The 27,080-nt window shown below is 40.4% G+C and overlaps 1 protein-coding gene across 1 annotated transcript in view; it reads left to right on the forward strand.

The window, feature by feature from the left end:
- ZNF330 (zinc finger protein 330) overlaps positions 1–19,456 on the forward strand; it is a 49,456-nt gene extending 30,000 nt beyond the window's left edge. The window contains exons 9-10 of the mRNA XM_053703698.1: positions 15,562–15,679; positions 18,302–19,456. Of these exons, the coding sequence (XP_053559673.1) occupies positions 15,562–15,679; positions 18,302–18,567 (384 nt within the window). The 3' untranslated portion in view covers positions 18,568–19,456. The remainder of the gene's footprint in view (positions 1–15,561; positions 15,680–18,301) is intronic.
- Positions 19,457–27,080: the final 7,624 nt, after the last annotated feature.

Raw genomic sequence — 27,080 nt, forward strand, 5'->3', positions numbered from 1 at the left:
ACTATGGTGATTATACTTAGTTTTATATCTTCAATCAAAAGTTTGTTATTTTAAAATAGCACCGGAGTGTGTTATTACCTCTCTGGCAGAGTTTGAAGAAGAATCTACCAGAGTTTTGCTATGATTTTAGCCGGAGTAGTTAAGATCATATTGCTGTTCTCGGCCATCTGAGGAGTGAGGTAAACTTCAGATCAGGGGACAGCGGGCAGATGAATCTGCATAGAGGTATGTAGCAGTTTTTATTTTCTGACAATGGAATTGATGAGAAAATCCTGCCATACCGATATAATGTCATGTATGTATACTTTACACTTCAGTATTCTGGGGAATGGTACTTCACTAGAATTACACTGTAAGAAATACATAAAGCTGTTTAATAACTAGAGATTATGTTTAACGTTTTTGCTGGAATGTAAAATCGTTTTCATTTGCTGAGGTACTGTGTGAATAAATGTTTGGGCACTATTTTTCCACTTGGCAGTTGCTTAATCTGTTTTTCTGACAGTTTCTGTTCTCCCTCACTGCTGTGTGTGAGGGGGAGGGGCCGTTTTTTGGCGCTTTTTCTATGCATCAAATATTTCAGTCAGCAACTCATTGTATTCCCTGCATGATCCGGTTCATCTCTACAGAGCTCAGGGGTCTTCAAAACTTATTTTGAGGGAGGTAATTTCTCTCAGCAGAGCTGTGAGAATTATAGTTTGACTGAGATAAAAAACGTTTATTCTGTAATTTGTTTCCTGCTTTCAGAATTTGTTATCTTTGCTAATGGGATTAAACCTTTGCTAAAGTTGTGTTGTTTACAAGGATTGAGGCTATAACTGTTTCAATTTATTAATTTTCAACTATCATAGATCTTCTGTGCTTCTTAAAGGCACAGTACATTTTAATATTATTCTAATTGAATTGTATTTCCAAGTTGCAAGTTTATTTGCTAGTGTGTTAAACATGTCTGATTCAGAGGATGATACCTGTGTCATTTGTTGCAATGCCAAAGTGGAGCCCAATAGAAATTTATGTACTAACTGTATTGATGCTACTTTAAATAAAAGTCAATCTGTACAAATTGAACAAATTTCACCAAACAACGAGGGGAGAGTTATGCCGACTAACTCGCCTCACGTGTCAGTACCTACATCTCCCGCTCAGAGGGAGGTGCGTGATATTGTAGCGCCGAGTACATCTGGGCGGCCATTACAAATCACATTACAGGATATGGCTACTGTTATGACTGAGGTTTTGGCTAAATTACCAGAACTAAGAGGTAAGCGTGATCACTCTGGGGTGAGAACAGAGTGCGCTGATAATATTAGGGCCATGTCAGACACTGCGTCACAGGTGGCAGAACATGAGGACGGAGAACTTCATTCTGTGGGTGACGGTTCTGATCCAAACAGACTGGATTCAGATATTTCAAATTTTAAATTTAAACTGGAAAACCTCCGTGTATTACTAGGGGAGGTGTTAGCGGCTCTGAATGATTGTAACACAGTTGCAATACCAGAGAAAATGTGTAGGTTGGATAAATATTTTGCGGTACCGACGAGTACTGAGGTTTTTCCTATACCTAAGAGACTTACTGAAATTGTTACTAAGGAGTGGGATAGACCCGGTGTGCCGTTCTCACCCCCTCCGATATTTAGAAAAATGTTTCCAATAGACGCCACCACAAGGGACTTATGGCAAACGGTCCCTAAGGTGGAGGGAGCAGTTTCTACCTTAGCTAAGCGTACCACTATCCCGGTGGAGGATAGCTGTGCTTTTTCAGATCCAATGGATAAAAAGTTAGAGGGTTACCTTAAGAAAATGTTTGTTCAACAAGGTTTTATATTGCAACCCCTTGCATGCATTGCGCCGATCACGGCTGCAGCGGCATTCTGGATTGAGTCTCTGGAAGAGAACATTGGTTCAGCTACTCTGGACGACATTACGGACAGGCTTAGAGTCCTTAAACTAGCTAATTCATTAATTTCGGAGGCCGTAGTACATCTTACTAAACTTACGGCGAAAAATTCAGGATTCGCCATTCAGGCACGCAGGGCGCTGTGGCTAAAATCCTGGTCAGCTGATGTTACTTCTAAGTCTAAATTGCTTAATATACCTTTCAAAGGGCAGACCTTATTCGGGCCCGGGTTGAAAGAGATTATCGCTGACATTACAGGAGGTAAAGGCCATGCCCTGCCTCAGGACAAAGCCAAAGCCAAGACTAGACAGTCTAATTTTCGTTCCTTTCGTAATTTCAAAGCAGGAGCAGCATCAACTTCCTCTGCACCAAAACAGGAAGGAGCTGTTGCTCGCTACAGACAAGGCTGGAAACCTAACCAGTCCTGGAACAAGGGCAAGCAGACTAGGAAACCTGCTGCTGCCCCTAAAACAGCATGAATTGAGGGCCCCCGATCCGGGATCGGATCTAGTGGGGGGCAGACTTTCTCTCTTCGCCCAGGCTTGGGCAAGAGATGTTCAGGATCCCTGGGCGCTAGAGATAATATCTCAGGGATACCTTCTGGACTTCAAATACTCTCCTCCAAGAGAGAGATTTCATCTGTCAAGATTGTCAACAATCCAGACAAAGAAAGAGGCGTTTCTACGCTGCGTACAAGAGCTCTTGTTAATGGGAGTAATCCATCCAGTTCCACGATCGGAACAGGGACAGGGGTTTTACTCAAATCTGTTTGTGGTTCCCAAAAAAGAGGGAACTTTCAGACCAATCCTGGACTTAAAGATCCTAAACAAATTCCTAAGAGTTCCATCGTTCAAGATGGAGACTATTCGGACAATTTTACCTATGATCCAAGAGGGTCAATACATGACCACTGTAGATTTAAAAGATGCTTACCTTCACATACCGATTCACAAAGATCATTATCGGTACCTAAGGTTTGCCTTCCTAGACAGGCATTACCAGTTTGTGGCTCTTCCATTCGGATTGGCTACAGCTCCAAGAATCTTCACAAAGGTTCTGGGTGCTCTTCTGGCGGTACTAAGACCGCGGGGAATCTCGGTAGCTCCATACCTAGACGACATTCTGATACAAGCTTCAAGCTTTCAAACTGCCAAGTCTCATACAGAGTTAGTGCTGGCATTTCTAAGGTCACATGGATGGAAGGTGAACGAAAAGAAAAGTTCACTCGTTCCACTCACAAGAGTTCCCTTCCTGGGGACTCTTATAGATTCTGTAGAAATGAAGATTTACCTGACAGAGGACAGGCTAACAAGACTTCAAAGTGCTTGCCGCACCCTTCATTCCATTCAACACCCGTCAGTGGCTCAATGCATGGAGGTAATCGGCTTAATGGTAGCGGCAATGGACATAGTACCCTTTGCACGCTTACACCTCAGACCACTGCAACTGTGCATGCTAAGTCAGTGGAATGGGGATTACTCAGACTTATCCCCTTCTCTGAATCTGGATCAAGAGACCAGAAATTCTCTTCTATGGTGGCTTTCTCGGCCACATCTGTCCAGGGGGATGCCATTCAGCAGACCAGACTGGACAATTGTAACAACAGACGCCAGCCTTCTAGGTTGGGGTGCCGTCTGGAATTCTCTGAAGGCTCAGGGACAATGGAGTCAGGAGGAGAGTCTCCTGCCAATAAACATTCTGGAATTGAGAGCAGTTCTCAATGCCCTCCTGGCTTGGCCCCAGTTGACAACTCGGGGGTTCATCAGGTTTCAGTCGGACAACATCACGACTGTAGCTTACATCAACCATCAGGGAGGGACAAGAAGCTCCCTAGCTATGATGGAAGTATCAAAGATAATTTGCTGGGCAGAGTCTCACTCTTGCCACCTGTCAGCAATCCACATCCCGGGAGTGGAGAACTGGGAGGCGGATTTCTTAAGTCGTCAGACTTTTCATCCGGGGGAGTGGGAACTTCATCCGGAGGTCTTTGCCCAAATACTTCAACGTTGAGGCAAACCAGAGATAGATCTCATGGCGTCTCGACAGAACGCCAAGCTTCCTCGTTACGGGTCCAGATCCAGGGATCCAGGAGCAGTCCTGATAGATGCTCTGACAGCACCTTGGGACTTCAGGATGGCTTACGTGTTTCCACCCTTCCCGTTGCTTCCTCGATTGATTGCCAGAATCAAACAAGAGAGAGCATCAGTGATTCTAATAGCACCTGCGTGGCCACGCAGGACTTGGTATGCAGACCTGGTGGACATGTCATCCTGTCCACCTTGGTCTCTACCTCTGAAACAGGACCTTCTGATACAGGGTCCCTTCAAACATCAAAATCTAACTTCTCTGAAGCTGACTGCTTGGAAATTGAACGCTTGATTTTATCAAGACGTGGATTTTCTGAGTCAGTTATTGATACCTTAATACAGGCTAGGAAACCTGTTACCAGAAAGATTTACCATAAGATATGGCGTAAATACCTATATTGGTGTGAATCCAAAGGTTACTCTTGGAGTAAGGTTAGGATTCCTAGGATATTGTCTTTTCTACAAGAAGGTTTAGAAAAGGGTTTATCTGCTAGTTCATTAAAGGGACAGATCTCAGCTCTGTCCATTCTGTTACACAAACGTCTGTCAGAAGTTCCTGACGTCCAGGCTTTTTGTCAGGCTTTGGCCAGAATTAAGCCTGTGTTTAAAACTGTTGCTCCACCATGGAGTTTAAACCTTGTTCTTAATGTTTTACAGGGCGTTCCGTTTGAACCCCTTCATTCCATTGATATAAAGTTGTTATCTTGGAAAGTTCTATTTTTAATGGCTATTTCCTCGGCTCGAAGAGTCTCTGAATTATCAGCCTTACATTGTGATTCTCCTTATTTGATTTTTCATTCGGATAAGGTAGTCCTGCGTACTAAACCTGGGTTCTTACCTAAGGTAGTTACTAACAGGAATATCAATCAAGAGATTGTTGTTCCTTCTTTATGCCCAAATCCTTCTTCAAAGAAGGAACGTCTACTGCACAACCTGGATGTAGTCCGTGCTCTAAAATTTTACTTACAGGCAACTAAGGAATTTCGACAAACGTCTTCTCTGTTTGTCATTTACTCTGGGCAGAGGAGAGGTCAAAAAGCTTCCGCTACCTCTCTTTCTTTTTGGCTTCGTAGCATAATTCGTTTAGCTTATGAGACTGCTGGACAGCAGCCTCCTGAAAGAATTACAGCTCATTCTACTAGAGCTGTGGCTTCCACTTGGGCCTTCAAGAATGAGGCCTCTGTTGAACAGATTTGCAAGGCTGCAACTTGGTCTTCGCTTCATACTTTTTCCAAATTTTACAAATTTGACACTTTTGCTTCATCGGAGGCTATTTTTGGGAGAAAGGTTCTTCAGGCAGTGGTTCCTTCTGTATAAAGAGCCTGCCTATCCCTCCCGTCATCCGTGTACTTTTGCTTTGGTATTGGTATCCCAGAAGTAATGATGACCCGTGGACTGATCACACTTAACAGAAGAAAACATAATTTATGCTTACCTGATAAATTCCTTTCTTCTGTAGTGTGATCAGTCCACGGCCCGCCCTGTTTTTAAGGCAGGTAAATATTTTTTAATTTATACTCCAGTCACCACTTCACCCTTGGCTTTTCCTTTCTCGTTAGTCCTTGGTCGAATGACTGGGAGTGACGTAGAGGGGAGGAGCTATATGCAGCTCTGCTGGGTGAATCCTCTTGCACTTCCTGTTGGGGAGGAGTAATATCCCAGACGTAATGATGACCCGTGGACTGATCACACTACAGAAGAAAGGAATTTATCAGGTAAGCATAAATTATGTTTTTTACATTTCTGCAGTGCTTGTGTTTAGCTGTAATTTTCCTCTTGCTCATTTACTGTACCCACACATATTATATACCGTTTTTCTCGCCATTAAATGGACTTTCTAAAGATACCATTATTTTCATCATATCTTTTAATTTACTATAAAAAAAATTATAAAATATGAGGAAAAATGGAAAAAAACACACTTTTTCTAACTTTGACCCCCAAACTCTGTTACATATCTACAACCACCAAAAAACACCCATGCTAAATAGCTTCTAAATTTTGTCCTGAGTTTAGAAATACCCAATGTTTACATCTTCTTTGCTTTTTTTGCAAGTTATAGGGCCATAAACACAAGTAGCACTTTGCTATTTCCAAACCATTTTTTTAAAAAATTAGCGCTAGTTACATTAGAACACTAATATCTTTCAGGAATCCCTGAATATCCCATGACATGTATATATATATTTTTTTTTGTAGACATACCAAAGTATTGATCTAGGCCAATTTTGGTATATTTCATACCACCATTTCACCGCCAAATGCGATCAAATACAAAAAATTGTTCACTTTTTCACAAATTTTTTCACAAACTTTCGGTTTCTCACTGAAATTATTTACAAACAGCTTGTGCAATTATGGCATAAATGGTTGTAAATGCTTCTCTGGGATCCCCTTTGTTCAGAAATAGCAGACATATATGGCTTTGGCATTGCTTTTTGGTAATTAGAAGGCCGCTAAATGCCACTGCGCACCACACGTGTATTATGCCCAGCAGTTAAGGGGTTAATTAGGGAGCTTTTAGGGAGCTTATAGGGTTAATTTTAGCTTTAGTGTAGTAGACGACCCCAAGTATTGATCTAGGCCCATTTTGGTATATTTCATGCCACCATTTCACCGCCAAATGCGATCAAATTAAAAAAAACTTTAAATTTTTCACAATTTTAGGTTTCTTACTGAAATCATTTACAAACAGCTTGTGCAATTATGGCACAAATGGTTGTAAATGCTTCTCTGGGATCCCCTTTGTTCAGAAATAGCAGACATATATGACTTTGGAGTTGCTTTCTGGTAATTAGAAGGCCGCTAAATGCTGCTGCGCCTCACACGTGTATTATGGCTAGCAGTGAAGGGGTTAATTAGGGAGTTTGTAGGAAGCTTGCAGGGTTAATTTTAGCTTTAGTGTAGAGATCAGCCTCCCACCTGACACATCCCACCCCCTGATCCCTCCCAAACAGCTCCCTTCCCTCCCCCACCCCACAATTGTCCCCGCCATCTTAAGTACTGGCAGAAAGTCTGCCAGTACTAAAATAAAAGGGTTTTTAAAAATAATAAAAAAATGTTTTAGCATATTTACATATGCTACTGTGTAGGATCCCCCCCTTAGCCCCCAACCTCCCTGATCCCCCCCAAAACCGCTCTCTAACCCTCCCCTCTGCCTTATTGGGGGCCATCTTTGGTACTGGCAGCTGTCTGCCAGTACCCAGTTTGCAAGAAAATATGTGTTTTTTTATTTTTTCCCCCGGTTTTTCTGTAGTGTAGCTTCCCCCTCCCCACAGACCAACCCCCACCACCTAACTGATGCGTTTTTTATCTGATTTTGTACATTTTTTTAACCTTTTAAGAGTGGCTCTCTCTGCACCGGATGGCTTAAAAATGTTATTGCAGGATGCCTCCATATCGAGGCATCACTGCAATAACCGGAAAGCAGCTGGAAGCGAGCAGGATCGCTTCCAGCTGCTTTCCACACCGAGGACGTGCAGGGTACGTTCTCAGGCATTAACTGCCTTTTTTTTGAGGACGTACCCTGCACGTCCTCGGTCGTTAAGGGGTTAAGTAACTTTCCAAATTACTTCTATTATCTAATTTGTTATGTTCTTGGTATCCCTTGTTGAACAAGATACCTAGGTAGGCAGAGCAGCTGCTGATTGGTGGCTACACATATATGCCTCGCCATTGGCTCACCCAATGTGTTTAGCGGCATCCAGTAGTGCATTGCTGCTCCTACTACTAAGGATACCAAAAAAAAGCAGATTAGTTAACAGAAGTAAATTGAAAAGTTGTTTAAAATTGTATGTTCTATCTGAATCATGAAAGAATTGTTTGGGGTTTCATGTCCCTTTTAATTGTAGACCGTTTCCTATGTATATGCGTAATGTAAATGAGCTGTTTACTGCATTGAACATATCTGCATGCAAAATGTGCTTTCAAAGCATATACAGTTTTCTTCTGTTAAGTGTGATCAGTCCACAGGTCATCATTACTTCTGGGATATTACTCCTCCCCAACAGGAAGTGCAAGAGGATTCACCCAGCAGAGCTGCATATAGCTCCTCCCCCCTACGTCACTCCCAGTCATTCTCTTGCACCCAACGACTAGATAGGATGTGTGAGAGGACTATGGTGATTATACTTAGTTTTATATCTTCAATCAAAAGTTTGTTATTTTAAAATAGCACCGGAGTGTGTTATTACCTCTCTGGCAGAGTTTGAAGAAGAATCTACCAGAGTTTTTGCTATGATTTTAGCCGGAGTAGTTAAGATCATATTGCTGTTTCTCGGCCATCTGAGCAGAGGTAAACTTCAGATCAGGGGACAGCGGGCAGATGAATCTGCATAGAGGTATGTAGCAGCTTTTATTTTCTGACAATGGAATTGATGAGAAAATCCTGCCATACCGATATAATGTCATGTATGTATACTTTACACTTCAGTATTCTGGGGAATGGTACTTCACTAGAATTACACTGTAAGAAGTACATAAAGCTGTTTAATAACTAGAAATTATGTTCAACGTTTTTGCTGGAATGTAAAATCGTTTTCATTTGCTGAGGTACTGAGTGAATAAATGTTTGGGCACTATTTTTCCACTTGGCAGTTGCTTAATCTTTTTTCTGACAGTTTCTGTTCTCTCTCACTGCTGTGTGTGAGGGGGAGGGGCCGTTTTTTTGGCGCTTTTGCTACGCATCAGATATTTCAGTCAGCAGCTCATTGTATTTCCTGCATGATCCGGTTCATCTCTACAGAGCTCAGGGGTCTTCAAAACTTATTTTGAGGGAGGTAATTTCTCTCAGCAGAGCTGTGAGAATTATAGTTGACTGAGATAAAAAACGTTTATTCTGTAATTTGTTTCCTGCTTTCAGAATTTGTTATCTTTGCTAATGGGATTAAACCTTTGCTAAAGTTGTGTTGTTTACAAGGATTGAGGCTATAACTGTTTCAATTTATTAATTTTCAACTGTCATAGATCTTCTGCGCTTCTTAAAGGCACAGTACGTTTTTAATATTATTCTAATTGAATTGTATTCCAAGTTGCAAGTTTATTTGCTAGTGTGCTAAACATGTCTGATTCAGAGGATGATACCTGTGTCATTTGTTGCAATGCCAAAGTGGAGCCCAATAGAAATTTATGTACTAACTGTATTGATGCTACTTTAAATAAAAGTCAATCTGTACAAATTGAACAAATTTCACCAAACAACGAGGGGAGAGTTATGCCGACTAACTCGCCTCACGTGTCAGTACCTGCATCTCCCGCTCGGGAGGTGCGTGATATTGTAGCGCCGAGTACATCTGGGCGGCCATTACAAATCACATTACAGGATATGGCTACTGTTATGACTGAAGTTTTGGCTAAATTACCAGAACTAAGAGGTAAGCGTGATCACTCTGGGGTGAGAACAGAGTGCGCTGATAATATTAGGGCCATGTCAGACACTGCGTCACAGGTGGCAGAACATGAGGACGGAGAACTTCATTCTGTGGGTGACGGTTCTGATCCAAACAGACTGGATTCAGATATTTCAAATTTTAAATTTAAACTGGAAAACCTCCGTGTATTACTAGGGGAGGTGTTAGCGGCTCTGAATGATTGTAACACAGTTGCAATACCAGAGAAAATGTGTAGGTTGGATAAATATTTTGCGGTACCGGCGAGTACTGAGGTTTTTCCTATACCTAAGAGACTTACTGAAATTGTTACTAAGGAGTGGGATAGACCCGGTGTGCCGTTCTCACCCCCTCCGATATTTAGAAAAATGTTTCCAATAGACGCCACCACACGGGACTTATGGCAAACGGTCCCTAAGGTGGAGGGAGCAGTTTCTACTTTAGCTAAGCGTACCACTATCCCGGTGGAGGATAGCTGTGCTTTTTCAGATCCAATGGATAAAAAATTGGAGGGTTACCTTAAGAAAATGTTTGTTCAACAAGGTTTTATATTGCAACCCCTTGCATGCATTGCGCCGATCACGGCTGCAGCGGCATTCTGGATTGAGTCTCTGGAAGAGAACATTAGTTCAGCTACTCTGGACGACATTACGGACAGGCTTAGAGTCCTTAAACTAGCTAATTCATTCATTTCGGAGGCCGTAGTACATCTTACTAAACTTACGGCAAAGAATTCAGGATTCGCCATTCAGGCACGCAGGGCGCTGTGGCTAAAATCCTGGTCAGCTGATGTTACTTCTAAGTCTAAATTGCTTATTATACCTTTCAAAGGGCAGACCTTATTCGGGCCCGGGTTGAAAGAGATTATCGCTGACATTACAGGAGGTAAAGGCCATGCCCTGCCTCAGGACAAAGCCAAAGCTAAGGCTAGACAGTCTAATTTTCGTTCCTTTCGTAATTTCAAAGCAGGAGCAGCATCAACTTCCTCTGCACCAAAACAGGAAGGAGCTGTTGCTCGCTACAGACAAGGCTGGAAACCTAACCAGTCCTGGAACATGGGCATGCAGACCAGGAAACCTGCTGCTGCCCCTAAAACAGCATGAATTGAGGGCCCCCGATCCGGGATCGGATCTAGTGGGGGGCAGACTTTCTCTCTTCGCCCAGGCTTGGGCAAGAGATGTTCAGGATCCCTGGGCGCTAGAGATAATATCTCAGGGATACCTTCTGGACTTCAAATACTCTCCTCCAAGAGAGAGATTTCATCTGTCAAGGTTGTCAACAATCCAGACAAAGAAAGAGGCGTTTCTACGCTGCGTACAAGAGCTCTTGTTAATGGGAGTAATCCATCCAGTTCCACGATCGGAACAGGGACAGGGGTTTTACTCAAATCTGTTTGTGGTTCCCAAAAAAGAGGGAACTTTCAGACCAATCCTGGACTTAAAGATCCTAAACAAATTCCTAAGAGTTCCATCGTTCAAGATGGAGACTATTCGGACAATTTTACCTATGATCCAAGAGGGTCAGTACATGACCACTGTAGATTTAAAAGATGCTTACCTTCACATACCGATTCACAAAGATCATTACCGGTACCTAAGGTTTGCCTTCCTAGACAGGCATTACCAGTTTGTGGCTCTTCCATTCGGATTGGCTACAGCTCCAAGAATCTTCACAAAGGTTCTGGGTGCTCTTCTGGCGGTACTAAGACCGCGGGGAATCTCGGTAGCTCCATACCTAGACGACATTCTGATACAAGCTTCAAGCTTTCAAACTGCCAAGTCTCATACAGAGTTAGTACTGGCATTTCTAAGGTCACATGGATGGAAGGTGAACGAAAAGAAAAGTTCACTCGTTCCACTCACAAGAGTTCCCTTCCTGGGGACTCTTATAGATTCTGTAGAAATGAAGATTTACCTGACAGAGGACAGGCTAACAAGACTTCAAAGTGCTTGCCGCACCCTTCATTCCATTCAACACCCGTCAGTGGCTCAATGCATGGAGGTAATCGGCTTAATGGTAGCGGCAATGGACATAGTACCCTTTGCACGCTTACACCTCAGACCACTGCAACTGTGCATGCTAAGTCAGTGGAATGGGGATTACTCAGACTTATCCCCTTCTCTGAATCTGGATCAAGAGACCAGAAATTCTCTTCTATGGTGGCTTTCTCGGCCACATCTGTCCAGGGGGATGCCATTCAGCAGACCAGACTGGACAATTGTAACAACAGACGCCAGCCTTCTAGGTTGGGGTGCCGTCTGGAATTCTCTGAAGGCTCAGGGACAATGGAGTCAGGAGGAGAGTCTCCTGCCAATAAACATTCTGGAATTGAGAGCAGTTCTCTATGCCCTCCTGGCTTGGCCCCAGTTGACAACTCGGGGGTTCATCAGATTTCAGTCGGACAACATCACGACTGTAGCTTACATCAACCATCAGGGAGGGACAAGAAGCTCCCTAGCTATGATGGAAGTATCAAAGATAATTTGCTGGGCAGAGTCTCACTCTTGCCACCTGTCAGCAATCCACATCCCGGGAGTGGAGAACTGGGAGGCGGATTTCTTAAGTCGTCAGACTTTTCATCCGGGGGAGTGGGAACTCCATCCGGAGGTCTTTGCCCAAATACTTCAACGTTGGGGCAAACCAGAGATAGATCTCATGGCGTCTCGACAGAACGCCAAGCTTCCTCGTTACGGGTCCAGATCCAGGGATCCAGGAGCAGTCCTGATAGATGCCCTGACAGCACCTTGGGACTTCAGGATGGCTTACGTGTTTCCACCCTTCCCGATGCTTCCTCGATTGATTGCCAGAATCAAACAAGAGAGAGCATCAGTGATTCTAATAGCACCTGCGTGGCCACGCAGGACTTGGTATGCAGACCTGGTGGACATGTCATCCTGTCCACCTTGGTCTCTACCTCTGAAACAGGACCTTCTGATACAGGGTCCCTTCAAACATCAAAATCTAACTTCTCTGAAGCTGACTGCTTGGAAATTGAACGCTTGATTTTATCAAGACGTGGGTTTTCTGAGTCAGTTATTGATACCTTAATACAGGCTAGGAAGCCTGTTACCAGAAAGATTTACCATAAGATATGGCGTAAATACCTATATTGGTGTGAATCCAAAGGTTACTCTTGGAGTAAGGTTAGGATTCCTAGGATATTGTCTTTTCTACAAGAAGGTTTAGAAAAGGGTTTATCTGCTAGTTCATTAAAGGGACAGATCTCAGCTCTGTCCATTCTGTTACACAAACGTCTGTCAGAAGTTCCTGACGTCCAGGCTTTTTGTCAGGCTTTGGCCAGGATTAAGCCTGTGTTTAAAACTGTTGCTCCACCATGGAGTTTAAACCTTGTTCTTAATGTTTTACAGGGCGTTCCGTTTGAACCCCTTCATTCCATTGATATAAAGTTGTTATCTTGGAAAGTTCTATTTTTAATGGCTATTTCCTCGGCTCGAAGAGTCTCTGAATTATCAGCCTTACATTGTGATTCTCCTTATTTGATTTTTCATTCGGATAAGGTAGTTCTGCGTACTAAACCTGGGTTCTTACCTAAGGTAGTTACTAACAGGAATATCAATCAAGAGATTGTTGTTCCTTCTTTGTTCCCAAATCCTTCTTCGAAGAAGGAACGTCTACTGCACAACCTGGATGTAGTCCGTGCTCTAAAATTTTACTTACAGGCAACTAAAGAATTTCGACAAACGTCTTCTCTGTTTGTCGTTTACTCTGGGCAGAGGAGAGGTCAAAAAGCTTCTGCTACCTCTCTTTCTTTTTGGCTTCGTAGCATAATTCGTTTAGCTTATGAGACTGCTGGACAGCAGCCTCCTGAAAGAATTACAGCTCATTCTACTAGAGCTGTGGCTTCCACTTGGGCCTTCAAGAATGAGGCCTCTGTTGAGCAGATTTGCAAGGCTGCAACTTGGTCTTCGCTTCATACTTTTTCCAAATTTTACAAATTTGACACTTTTGCTTCATCGGAGGCTATTTTTGGGAGAAAGGTTCTTCAGGCAGTGGTTCCTTCTGTATAAAGAGCCTGCCTATCCCTCCCGTCATCCGTGTACTTTTGCTTTGGTATTGGTATCCCAGAAGTAATGATGACCCGTGGACTGATCACACTTAACAGAAGAAAACATAATTTATGCTTACCTGATAAATTCCTTTCTTCTGTAGTGTGATCAGTCCACGGCCCGCCCTGTTTTTAAGGCAGGTAAATATTTTTTAATTTATACTCCAGTCACCACTTCACCCTTGGCTTTTCCTTTCTCGTTGGTCCTTGGTCGAATGACTGGGAGTGACGTAGGGGGGAGGAGCTATATGCAGCTCTGCTGGGTGAATCCTCTTGCACTTCCTGTTGGGGAGGAGTAATATCCCAGAAGTAATGATGACCCGTGGACTTATCACACTACAGAAGAAAGGAATTTATCAGGTAAGCATAAATTATGTTATTTTTGCAAATCTAGAATATTTTTTTTGGTTACATCTCTTGTAAACCCTCCTTCTGCAGCCAGAGGCAAAATGTAAATTAAAGGACTGGGAAATGAGTGGTAAAAGCGCCATATATCTTTTTAAAAATGACAAATTTTGGAGTAAAATAGCGCTTTTACCACTCATTCCCCAACTTTGTAACCTTTTTTTAACCTCTAATTTTCTGCCTGTCTCTAAGCCACTACAGACAGCCTTTCATCTTGTTGCATTTTTATAGCTTTCTACAGAAATACACTGCTAGTTCATGTGTGCACCATATAGATACCATTGTGCTCACTCCTGTGGAGTTATTCATGAGTCAGCACTATCTGGCTAAAATGCAAGTCTATAAATAGCACTGAGAGAAGGGTAATCACATGGGTAAAAGTATATTAATATAACAATGTTGGTAGTGCAAATAGGGTTGCCACCTTTTGCCCAAAAAATTCCTGGACACTTTTTAAGTGGGCGTGGAGAGGGCATGGTTTGGGCGTGGCTTGTCACAGCCTCAAATTCATTATGAAATTATATATATATGACACAGCAGGGAAGCTTATGTAACCCTCTATTGTAGTAGACCTGCTATATTTTTGTGTGTGATGGCAGGCAAATTGTGGTGCATTACTCAGATCATATAAATACCTCTTATCATACAAAACACCAAAAGCAAACATAAATATGAACTTTCTGGCGGGGGAAATTGCGATGACAATGGGCAGAGTTGTTTTTTTGTGGTTGTCTGAGGTACTAATGTATTAGTGTGTGTATCAATATAAATATATTGTAATGAATATCTAATCACATGTTCTGAACAGGTAAATGTGAGCTTCACACGTGAATGAATCACTGTCAAACAAATCAAATATAAAAATTAGCATCGCCTTAATTTTAGCAGCGTAGTCAGTGGTTCTTTGTAAAAATGAATCAAACAAAATAAATATCCCACTTACAAAATACAAACATTTAATCCTGCCGTTATCAGATAGATCTCATTGTTCTGAGTTATGTGGCTTAAAACGTTCCCAAAATAAAATCAAATGAATATAATAATAACCTCTTATGAAGGTATAAAAAAAACTAAGGTATAAAAATAACCTGCTTAATACCACGGGTAAACATTTGACGACACCACTATTGAAAAATAAGTGCTGCTCAAACGTTGCCCCCTTTTTTAATCTTAGATTTTTAGAAGAAAACCATTAACCGTGATGTCTTTTCACCAAAAGGCAATCTTTTTATTTAAAACGAGGAGGGTCACGGACAGCAGAGGAACGAGAATCCCAGTTACCTGTTCGTAGACAGCAGCTGGAAATGGAATGCCTGAGCTAGACAGTGGACTATGCGTGTGTTTGTTTGAGGGGGGGGGGCATGCAATGCCCTGTCACAGGACCGTCTCTCCTGCAGGCTCCACCTACCCGGTTAGTAACCCTGGGATAAGCGCTCCTCTGGCCAGCTTATTTTTTTTAAAGTCTGTGCTCGAGTCACTGCTGCGCCAGCGGAGCGCTTAGCCCGGGGCATTTGAGGCTAGTTCCGGGACACAGGACACAGAGCCTTAGACCGGGACTGTGCAAAGCTGGGGAATGGGTAGTAAAGGCATTATCTCTCTTTTTAAACAATAACAATTTAACAACACACAGAGTAAACCATTTTGTTCAGAACAAATAGTTTTATTTTAGTGAATTTTTAAGACAACTTAAATGGTTGCTTTCTCCTGCTTGTATAGGCCTGCTTTTGTGATGATCATGCACGAAGCAAAGTTTTCAAAACTGAAAAGGGCAAGGAGCCCCCCTGTCCTAAATGTGGCCATGAAACTCAGCAGACCAAGGATCTCAGCATGTCAAGTAAGATCTACATTTGCTTTCATCTTTCCCATTTCTTTAATATACTTAGTTGTTCAATATGCCATTTTTTCACTCCAGTTGCTTTTTTTTTTTGTAAGCATTTTCCAGTTGCACCAGATAATAAATCCCTATTCTCATTATTTTTGGAAGAAATGTCTAACCTTCTTTGGATAGCTTTTATTTAAAGAGACATTTAACTATTTGAGACTGTAATATAAAATGTTTAATTATGTGTAATTAGAAACAAATTGCATTGTACTGATTTATTTTTCCCCCTTTTTCCTGTTAATTCTGAAAGTTTTGGGTTTTCTCATAACAAGGAAGGATTCTCACAGCAGTGCTTCCATTTGTATCTCTGCGAGAACAGCTAACTGAGTGATTATATGTGTAACTTGTTTCTTAAAGGTGTATGTGTGTATGTATGTGTATAGATATAGAGAGAGAGAGATACATATATATATATATATAGAGAGAGAGAGAGAGATACATATATATATATATAGAGAGATATATATATATATATATAGATATATATATAGATATATATGAGAGATTATAATATATATATATATATATATATATATATATACACAAAGCCTACACACCCCTGTTAAAATGTCAGGTTTCTGTGATGTAAAAAAATGTGACAAAGATAAATCATTTCAGAACTTTTTCCACTTTTAATGTGACCTATAAACTGTACAACTCAATTGAAAAACAAACTGAAATCTTTTAGGTAAAGGGAAATAAAAAACTAAAATAATATGGTTGCATAAGTGTGAACACCCTCTTATAACTGGGGATGTAGCTGTGTTCAGAATTAAGCAATAACATTCAAAATCATGTTAAATAGGAGTCAGTACACACCTGCCATCATTTAAAATGCCTCTGATTAACCCCAAATAAAGTTTAGCTGCTCTAGTTGGTCTTTCCTGACATTTTGTTAGTCGCATCCTACAGCAAAAGCCATGGTCCGTAGAGAGCGTCTAAAGCATCAGAGGGATCTCTTTGTTAAAAGGTATCAGTCAGGAGAAGGGTACAAAAGAATTTCCAAGGCATTAGATATACCATGGAACACAGTGAAGACAGTCATCAAGTGAAGAAAATATGGTGCAACAGTGACATTACCAAGAACTGGATGTCCCTCCAAAATTGATGAAGACAAGAAGAAAACTGGTCTGGGAGGCTGCCAAGAGGCCTACAGCAACATTAAAGGAGCTGCAGGAATATCTGGCAAGTACTGGCTGTGTGGTACATGTGGCAAGACGGAAGCCTTTTCTTACAAAAAAAAACATCCAAGCCTGGCTAAATTTTGCAAAAACACATCTGAAGTTTCCCAAAAGCATGTTGCAAAAGGTGTTCTGGTCGGATGAAACCAAAGTTGAACTTTTTGGCCATAATTCCAAAAGATATGTTTTGCGCAAAAACAACACTGCATATAACCAAAAGAACACCATACCCACAGTGAAGCATGGTGGTGTCAGCATCATGCTTTGGGGTTGTTTTTCAGCTAGAACTGGGGCCTTAGTCAAGGTAGAGGGAATAATGAACAGTTCCAAATACCAGACAATATTGGCACAAAACCTTCAGGCTTCTGCTAGAAAGCTGAACATGAAGAGGAACTTCATCTTTCAGCATGACGACCCAAAGCAGACATCCAAATCAACAAAGGAATGGCTTCACCAGAAGAAGATTAAAGTTTTGGGATGGTCGAGCCAGAGCCCAGACCTGAATCCAATTCAAAATCTGTGGGGTGATCTGAAGAGGGCTGTGCACAGGAGATGCCCTCGCATTCTGACAGATTTAGAGTGTTTTTGCAAAGAAGAGTGGGCAAATCTTGCCAAGTGAAGATGTGCCATGCTGAAAAACTCCTATCCAAAAAGACTGAGTGCTGTAATAAAATCAAAAGGTGCTTCAATAAAGTATTAGTTTAAGGGTGTGCACACTTATGCAACCATATTTAGTTTATTTTTTTATTTCCCTTTACCTAAAAGATTTCAGTTTGTTTTTCAATTGAGTTGTACAGTTTATAGGTCACATTAAAGGTGGAAAAAGTTCTGAAATGATTTATCTTTGTCACATTTTTTTACATCACAGAAACCTAACATTTTAACAGGGGTGTGTAGACTTTTTATACAATACATAAACTGTTTAAGTGTCCATGGAATCATGAAAAGTTTCCAATCCCTTACAAACCCAATTGCAGGAGTTAAACACAGTCCTACAGGGTTGATAGTCTTACAATTATATGCTTTAACAGACAAGAGCATGTAATTTTTCGATTATAATGGCCCTTTAAAATTTGCACTTAAGTTCTTATAAGCCTGAAAGCTGCATAGTTATTTTTTCCCTCATGTATCTCAAGAAAAATGCAGAGCAATGCACCAATGACTTCTCCAGGAGAGCAATAAATCCTGTTAAATGTTTAAATAGTATTGATTTTTCACCTTAAGCAATTTAATTCTTTTCTATGCTCTTTTTCTAATGCTAAATGAAGCTATTTCCCAATTACAATTTGTTCTATTTTCAACATCTTTATTAGAAACAAAAAAAGCATACATTGAAATAGGGGGCTACATACTCAGTAGCACTAAGCAAGACATTTATTTCTTCTGTTCTTAGCACGTTCCCTAAAGTTTGGAAGGCAGACTGGGGCTGATGATGGAGATGGTGCTTCCGGCTATGAAAATTACTGGAAAAATCTGGCATCTGGTGGAAATAACGACTATGATGACTACGATGAGGAAGAGGAGGATGACGATGCGGAAGATGAAGAGTGTGAAGAAGATGCTGAAAAAGATTCAGATAATGAGGCATCAGAACTATTTGGTCACTTGAATTTAGGCAACACATATGCTAGTGGCTATGCCCATTACGAGGAATCTTAAGACTGAGATTTCATTTATGAGACATTTTAATACTATCAGGAGAATTAACTTTTTTTGTATCAGTTACATTGCACAATAAGGAGGTTATTTAATATTGCAACATCTCCGTCTAGTTTGTTTTTTTAAAAATTTCATAGAACTGATACAGCAAGAATATACTTTATATGGTAGAATGGAGAAACATTGGTTGAAATTGTGCATCTGTATGTAATGAATTATTACAAAAACTTTGATAAAGCACTTTATGTTCATAGTTAGAGGTTTTGCAGTGGCTTTTATTTAACTACTATGGAGCAGGCCACATGCTAACAAATGTTTTATCAACTCGTAGTAAAATTATTAAGACTTAAAGATTTTTGATGTTGCTAAATATTATTATAGTGACATTACACTCTAATAATCATTTTGTATCATGCATATGGAAGAGCACTATGTAACTTCATCCACTGCTTTTTGTTTCCAAAATTAAAACGTATAGAAAGTGCGTTGGTGCAATACTGGTCTGTGGGATAGACCAGTATTGCATTAACATGTACTTTATATTGGTTTTAACTGGCTAATATGCAAAACTTCCACAACAATTTTGATAAGTGATGCCCACAATCACAAAAGTAGGGTTTTTATCAGTACAGATACACCCATTTTACAAAAAAACTCACATTTTTGCTACAAAAAATAAAAAATTTAATTTCCCTTTAACCTTAAGTCAGTTACTGTATTGAAAAATGCATTCAAAATACAATTATAAAAATGTATAAAAGAAAATTATTCTTTGTGCTTTAATGTCAAGTGCAGTTTGCTATAAATCTAGTTTGTTGCCTGTTACGGCAGCTAATGTGCAGGAACTGACACATGTAACTTTTACAAAATAAAAGAACCCTGATAATTACATCTGGTGAATGTATTAAAGTTTATGGTAGCAAGTTTGTCATTTGGTATCATTCTTGTCCACCTACACCTGTGACTTATGCAGCAGTATTGTCCACCTACACCCTTGATTTATCTGGCAGACAGATCTTCTTTGTTTGTTACAATATATACTGCTTTAAAATATATTAACACAAATACTTAAAAGGAGACTATATTCCTAATACTGTGAATATGGTTTTACCACTCTAGTACTGGTAGGTTTGCTACTGTTACAGTAAAATTGTAGAATACAGTTTTGAAATGCATAAAGATACTCAGTTCACACTGTGGCCAATGATAGCGAGAATCACAGAGGCACCACACAGCTGGCTGATAATTCCAATGGACAAACACACACCAAAGGGCAGCTCTCCAAAAAGATAGACGATATCTGTATAGTAAAAGGAACAAAAAAGAAGGCGCTCCAATGGCGTATTATCTCTGGAGTAAGGTCCCCAACACAATACTGAATCACCCCTTAGGGAAAGGTAATTGCAGATTCCAAGCACTTATCTCAACGTGCAATATTAGACGGTCTGGGTAATTAGGAGCTCCCCAGATAGCAATCTTGCTTTTCTGAACCAAATATGTGAATATATCTCTGAACTGTATAGAACAATTGTAGACATTACTTATATCTAAACATCTAAAACCTGTGAAAGCTTTCATATGTCACAATTACCAAATCATTCACTGTCACCACTTCAGGCAGATAGTTTAGGAGCTTGCAGTTGTAGTGTTGTACTAGTAATTTAGAAGCCCAGAAAAATGACATGCTCCTGAATAATCTTATATCTCAGATGTTTCAATAACTTCTGGGTATGTATTAAACTATACAAAAAATATTTAACGATGGGGATATCTGTTGCTTTCACACAAACATAAGGTGCTTCCTGGTCAATTTCCCACTGTATTACTAACTAGTAAATTGTAGTGTGAAACTTGCAGGGGAATATCTGCTCCTTACTTCAAGCATCAATGGGATAAAACAAATCACATTGACATACACACGCAGACACACACACACACACACACATACACTAACACACACACATTCATTCACACACTGACATACACAGTCACACATCTTGATTAAAAGCTTTAGAACATGCAATAAACAAGCATACAACCAAAATAAAACATGCAAACTTAGATTAACAATAACACACACTTCAAGCTTAGACATACCTTCACATTAACTACTCAGCTGCTCCCTGCAGCTCTGATGTTCCTTACAGCTAACTCAGTAGTTCAGATTCACAACTGTGCAGTTTCTGGATCAGTGGTGCTATACATAAGTATAGCCATGAGTATATAGCCTAATGATTCAGTGGCACATTGCTGCATTCTTCTGAAGAATAGACAACACTAAAGACTACGGTCTGAAACTGCTTTCTGTCAGGCAGTAACCTATGCTCGCCCTCTGCTGGCTAGGAAGAAAAATGCAGGACTTTTAAAAAAATGTAAGGAACAAATGCCTTTCCGGGATAGTAGGACAATTGGGACTCAGTATGGTAAACCCTGTCGAGTTCAAGCTGAAACACTGTATTTTTGAAACTCAACCAATTTAAATAAATTACCAAGCTCTCCAACCCATTACAAACCTGAAAACTTTAAGGATCCAAAGAAAGTCACGGCTATTGTATAAAGGCCTTTGTGGAACAAATACCTAAACTTTCACAGGTATGTTAGACAAAAAGATAATGTACACCCCTCAAGTTATTGTGCAACATGTCAGGTTCAGCAGGGAAGTGAGAGTGCTGCCGCTGCACTAACCTCTGAGAGACGGCTGAGGGGTTCCTGTCCTGCCATTGTGTCTCATAATTAGGCACTCTAATCCACCCCATGCACACTGATCAGCGTGGTGCGCTGTCTACAAGGCCGATAAACAGACGGCAGTGCAGTATTTGTGGCCACATTAAATAATATAAAAAGCTGTGGCTGCATACGTAATGATTAATTTATGCCATTGCCAATAATCATTTTGCACTGCTAGTCGTTTTACCCCTGCCCTTAGTGCTCCCCCCTGGCCTGGAGTGAGAGGTAATGGTTAATAAGTTTATTGAATATGCAGCATGCAACATACAAATTGTATGTTGCATGCTGCATATTCAATAAACTTCAATGGATCTGGACTCTCTACAAACTAAAATCTAGTTTAGGCAGAATTTCCTATTTAGGGTTGTGACTGTGTGTGTGTGTGTGTTGGATTTTGTACTTACCGGTACAGTAGGGCAGCAGGGTACAGGCAGCAGCTGATCTAAGAGTCTTCTTAAATTGATGCAGTACAGCAAGTCAAGACGACTCCGTTCAGGCTAAAAAAATGACAGGTCACAGGAGGCAGCAGTCTCTTCTTCCCGCCAGTACCGTGCTGTCAATGCTGCTCCCTTGCGCATGCGCAGGGAGCCAATCAACACCGGTCATGTTCTCCTGGTGCTGTCAATTACCAGGAGAACATGACCATCTCTGATTGGCTCCCTTGCTAGGAGGCATCAAGAGGGATGCCTCCTATTGGTCTTAATTTTGTGTGCTAATATTTTGACAGCACACAGGTGGCGCTCCAGCACGGCTTTTCCTATGACCCATGTAGTGCTATGGAGAGAAGTGGTCCTGTACCTGCCTCTCCATAGCGCTACATGGGGTGGGAAAAAAAATAGCAAATTTTTTTTTTTGGCAATTTTTTATTTATTAAAATTGAACTAAACTTTGCCCCAATATGGCAGGGGAGGCCCTGCCTCCTATGACTGCACATCCCTGGTTTACTTGTTCTGCCACAATACTGCATGCCACATATGCAATCGACCAAATAAACTACATAGCAACTATCACAACTTAACCTAGTTTTGATAGGAAATGTTTCATTAGTTACATTGGATTTATATTCAGTACATTTATTATCCAAAAATATGCAAGTTCCACACCAGGATTTCCCACATTTGAAAACACTCTTAGTAGCCCCTAGAAATGAGAGAGAATTATTTTTCCTCTGTTTGCTAATTTTAGTGGAAACCACCTTACTGGGTGCCAAAGCATTCTTCAGGGTCGGTGCCTTCTTGATTAAATATATCGGTTTTTCTCCAATACAATCCTTTAGAATTGGATCCGGAGACAAAATTGACCAATGTCTATTAAAAGTTTTAATTATCTCTTTGTAATTACTATTAAATTTAGTAATAAACTTAGTGGAATTACCAAATCTATTATTAAACCTACTGGTATGAACTTTCCTTTCAAAAAAGATTCTCTAGTCAGTGCAAGTACTCTTTCTTTACACTCAGTAATAGATCTAGGATTATATTTCTTGTCTAAGAACCTTTTCTCTAATATTTTAGATTCACCCAAAAAATCCTCAACATTGGTACAATTGCACCTTATGCGCCGAAATTGACTAAAGGGCATATTGTCCAACCATTTAGGATGGTGGTTACTGCAGCAATTGATATAACTATACATCATGCTGTATATTAGAGTAGAGCGCAGTGACATCACAGCTAATCCACCACCTTTCATTATTAGCAATAGGCACAGCATGATTTGGGATAAATGGCAGTAAAATATTTTCTTGATTTGGATTGTTTTCTCCCTAAAATCCAATGTGATTTCCTATTGGATTCTATCAAGTTAACCCATAATTATTTTGTTTATTTAGATAAATTTTATCTTCAGATCTGTGGAACGGCCATGGGAACGTGCTATGCCCCAAGTTTTGCTAACCTTTTTATGGGGTATTTCGAACAGAGCTTTTTGTACACTTCTAAGTTTTGGGCAAGCGTTGTATTCTATGGGCGTTTCATAGATTATTTTTTTTTATTTGAGGGGGTTTCAAGGAATTGTTACTGGATTTTGTTAAACATCTTAATTTCAATGTGTGGGGTATCTCTTTTTCTCATTTGATTGAAAAGGAGACCATTAATTTTTTGGATGTAACATTAAAATGGGGTAATGATGGTAAACTGATTTCCACTAGTTATTTTAAACAGGTGGATACTAATAGTTATATCAATCGTCTCAGTCACCACCATCCTAAATGGTTGGACAATATACACTTTAGTCAATTTCTGTGCTTTAGGTGCAATTATTCCAATGTTGAGAATTGTTTGGGTGAATCTAAGATATTAGAGAAAAGGTTCTTAGACAAGAAATATGATACTAGAGATATTACTGAGAGTAAAGAAAGAGTACTTGCACTGAATAGATAATATTTTTTTGAAAGGAAAGTTCATACCAGTAGGGTTAATAATAGATTCGGTAGTTCCACCAAGTTTATAACTAAATTTAATAGTAATTATAAAGAGATCATTAAAATTCTTAATAGACATTGGTTAATTTTGTATCTGGATCCAATTCTAAAGTATTGTATTGGAGAAAAAAACGATATGTGTATTCAAGAGGGCACCAACCCTGAAGAATGATTTGGCACCCAGTAAGTGGTTTCCACTAAAATTAGCAAACAGAGGAAAAATAATTTGCTCTCATTTCCTGGGGCTACTAAGGGTGTTTTCAAATGTGGGAAATCCTGGTGTGGAACTTGCATATTTTTGGATAATAAATGTACTGAACTTAAATCCAATGTAACTAATGAAACATTTCCTATTAAAACTAGTTTAAGTTGTGATAGTTGTAGGGTATTTGGTCGATTGCATATGTGGCATGCAGTATTGTGGCAGAACAAGACGGATCTTGATAAAGCCTATTGGCGAAACGCGTAGACGTTCTCTACACTACAAAGAACTGGACACCCATTAAACTCACCCCACTTTAAAAGAAGCAGAGGGAAAGAAAGTTTAAAACAAACGGCCGTTTGTGAATTCAAGTCCGAGTTCCCATACACGCGCTGGAGGCGTGCATCGCGAATACCTGTTTCAGGAGGCTGCCCGGGAAACACAGAACCCAAACTGCAGGGTTAAAAGTTGCTTCAAGCCGGCAGCATAAAAGAAACTCATACACGCAGGAGCGTGGTCCAGGTTTCGATACCAAAGAGCGTGGTCCAGGTTTTGATACCAAAGAAACTTGCTTTATACAAAGAGGAAAGGCAGAATACATACACCGGTAAGAAACATCTCAATTCCATCAGACACAGATGTGTCAGAAGACCCGGTAAGCCCATCCTTATACATAAATAGAACTATCTATATTACAGCCAAGTCTACAAGTTATAGAAAACACCAAAAGACAGTGTAAAGACAAGTGAATTACATAATTACAATTTATTGAATTATGAAGAGAGACATTGTTACTTTATGATTGAAAACAGCAATACTGAGGGAAAAAAAGCCACTACAACTGCGGCACCATATTACTAAGGTGGAATAGGTTAATAAAATTAGAAAGGTGGAATTATTTAGAAAGATCACCCAAAACGCCTAATATTGTATTGTTTTTATATAACACAACATTGTTTATTTTAAATCCAGGGAGACGTCCCTAACATATACCAATGCATTATATATTTTTATTCATGTTTTAAATAAATGTACTTTTGTTAAAACTGTATAGAGGTCTCCAGACTATCTTATTTAGCTCACAGCGCTCCTTTACTCCATATTGTTCTGTCACTTTGTAATTGTATACGGTAATTATAGGGAAGATTACCTGTGAAGGAGCTTTAAGATTAGATTCCAGGCGCAGTTTCTTATATATTTATTTTCAATATGTTACGCAGCCTTCTCCTCAAGTGTCCTAAAAACTCAGCATCCATTCTACCAGTGCCCTGCGATTCCTCAGAGACTTCTTCTGGAGTTATCTTGCAAGACATCGCTTCCTGCTTATGCTAGTTGGTCTCGGGTGCGTTGTCGGATTTTCCCATGCTGCAGGGAAAGCGCAAGAGGAAAACTAAGCATTCAGCGAGCGAGGTCTCTGTCACAGTTGTTGCTATCTGAGGTCACCTCCCAGATGTCTGAGGGAGGGGATACTTCAGTAGCTTCTGAGGATAAAATCTCAGTTTCTGACAGTATGATTCCTCCTGCTGATACTCAAGTAGTATCTTCAGGTTTAAGCTAGTTCACCTCCAGCTATTACGTAAGGAGGTTTTAGCTACTCTGGAATGGCATCATGGTTGTTGTTAATTTTAGGTTTTATTCATGCTAAGGAATGCGAGAGAACGGAAATCATTCCTATATTGAAGGAGAGTGTCCCTTAGCTGACTTCTCATGGAATCTTGGCAGATACACCCCGTGGACGGGACAAGTTCCAAGCTAGCCAGGAGATCTTCTATTCCCATAGAGGATAGTTTTTCCCCTTTCAGGATCCCATGGACAAGTAGTGGGGTTGCTCGAGAAAGCATTATAGGTTTGATATTGCTACCTTTAGCGGCAGCATACTAGGTCATATATTGTCTGGTTATATTTGGAAAGACACTTTCTTCAAAGAAATCTAGAATAGGATAAGGTCCTTAAGTGGCCAATTCCTTTCTTAAAGTTACTTCCCATCAGGCATTATGCAAGGAACTAAATTTTCTGGCTTACCATATTGGCTCGCAGAACTTTATGGTTAAGATCTATCTGGGTCTGAGGACATCAAGTCTTAAATCTGGGTAGGAGGTTTCTTCTACCTGGGAATGATAGTTTCTGTTCCGATTTAGGAACAGGGTCTGAGATTTATTACAATCTGGTTGGGGTTCCCAAACAAAGAGGGAACCTTCATTACATTCTCCCTCTGATCCTAGTGGGTCAATTTATGAGAACAGTGGATTTAAAGGACGGGTACCTGCATGTTCCCTTTCACAGGGATCATTACAAGGGTTTGTTTTCTAGGCAAACTTTTTCAATGCGGGTCTCCCCCCTTCAGACTTACCAAAAATCCCAGAATTTTCTCAGAGTTTCTGGGGTCGCTGTTGGTGGTTAGGCATTTCAGTGGCACCTTTTCTGGACAACATCCTGGTACAGGCGCCATCCTTTCAATTAGCTAGGAAAGATTTTCCTGGTTCCTATTTCAAGGGCTACCTTCTTCTGAGTCTTAATAATTCCCTATCTATTTAGTTTTTTCTTACAGAAATCAGGAAATCGAAGATTTCTATTCTGGTCTAGTCGTTCAGTTTACTCCTCAGCCATCAGTGGCTCAGTACATGGAGGTAACGGGGCTGATGGTAGTGACATTGGACATCTTCCTCTTTTGCTTGGTTCCGTCTCAGACCTCTGCAATTAATCATGCTCAGACTTTGGAACGGAGATTAGACAATTTCTCTCCTCAAGTTCTTCCGGAACAGGAGACAAGGGATTCTCTTCAATGGTGATTGACTCAGGATCATCTATCCCAGGGGACTTGCTTCATAGACAATCTTGGGGATTGTGACAACAGATGCAAGCCTTGTAAGTTGGGTCCCCTAGAGGCTCGGGGACTTCTGACTCAATCAGAGTCTGCTCTTTCCATTAAAATTCTGGATTAGTAATTAAGATGATCCGTGGACTCATCATGTCAAAAAAGAAATAAATTTATCAGGTAAGCATAATTTTTTTTTTTTTTTGTGTTTTATCACTTTTTAAATAAATCACTTCTTACTGATACATTTTGAAGTGTTTGTTCTTATGTTCCTGCTATCCTGTATGGTGCTCGATGAACACTGTGGGAAATCAGGGAAACTGCTTATACCGAGTGTGAGCTATCTG

The sequence above is a fragment of the Bombina bombina genome, chromosome 2 (genome assembly GCF_027579735.1).
Source record: "Bombina bombina isolate aBomBom1 chromosome 2, aBomBom1.pri, whole genome shotgun sequence".
Lineage (NCBI taxonomy): Eukaryota > Metazoa > Chordata > Amphibia > Anura > Bombinatoridae > Bombina > Bombina bombina.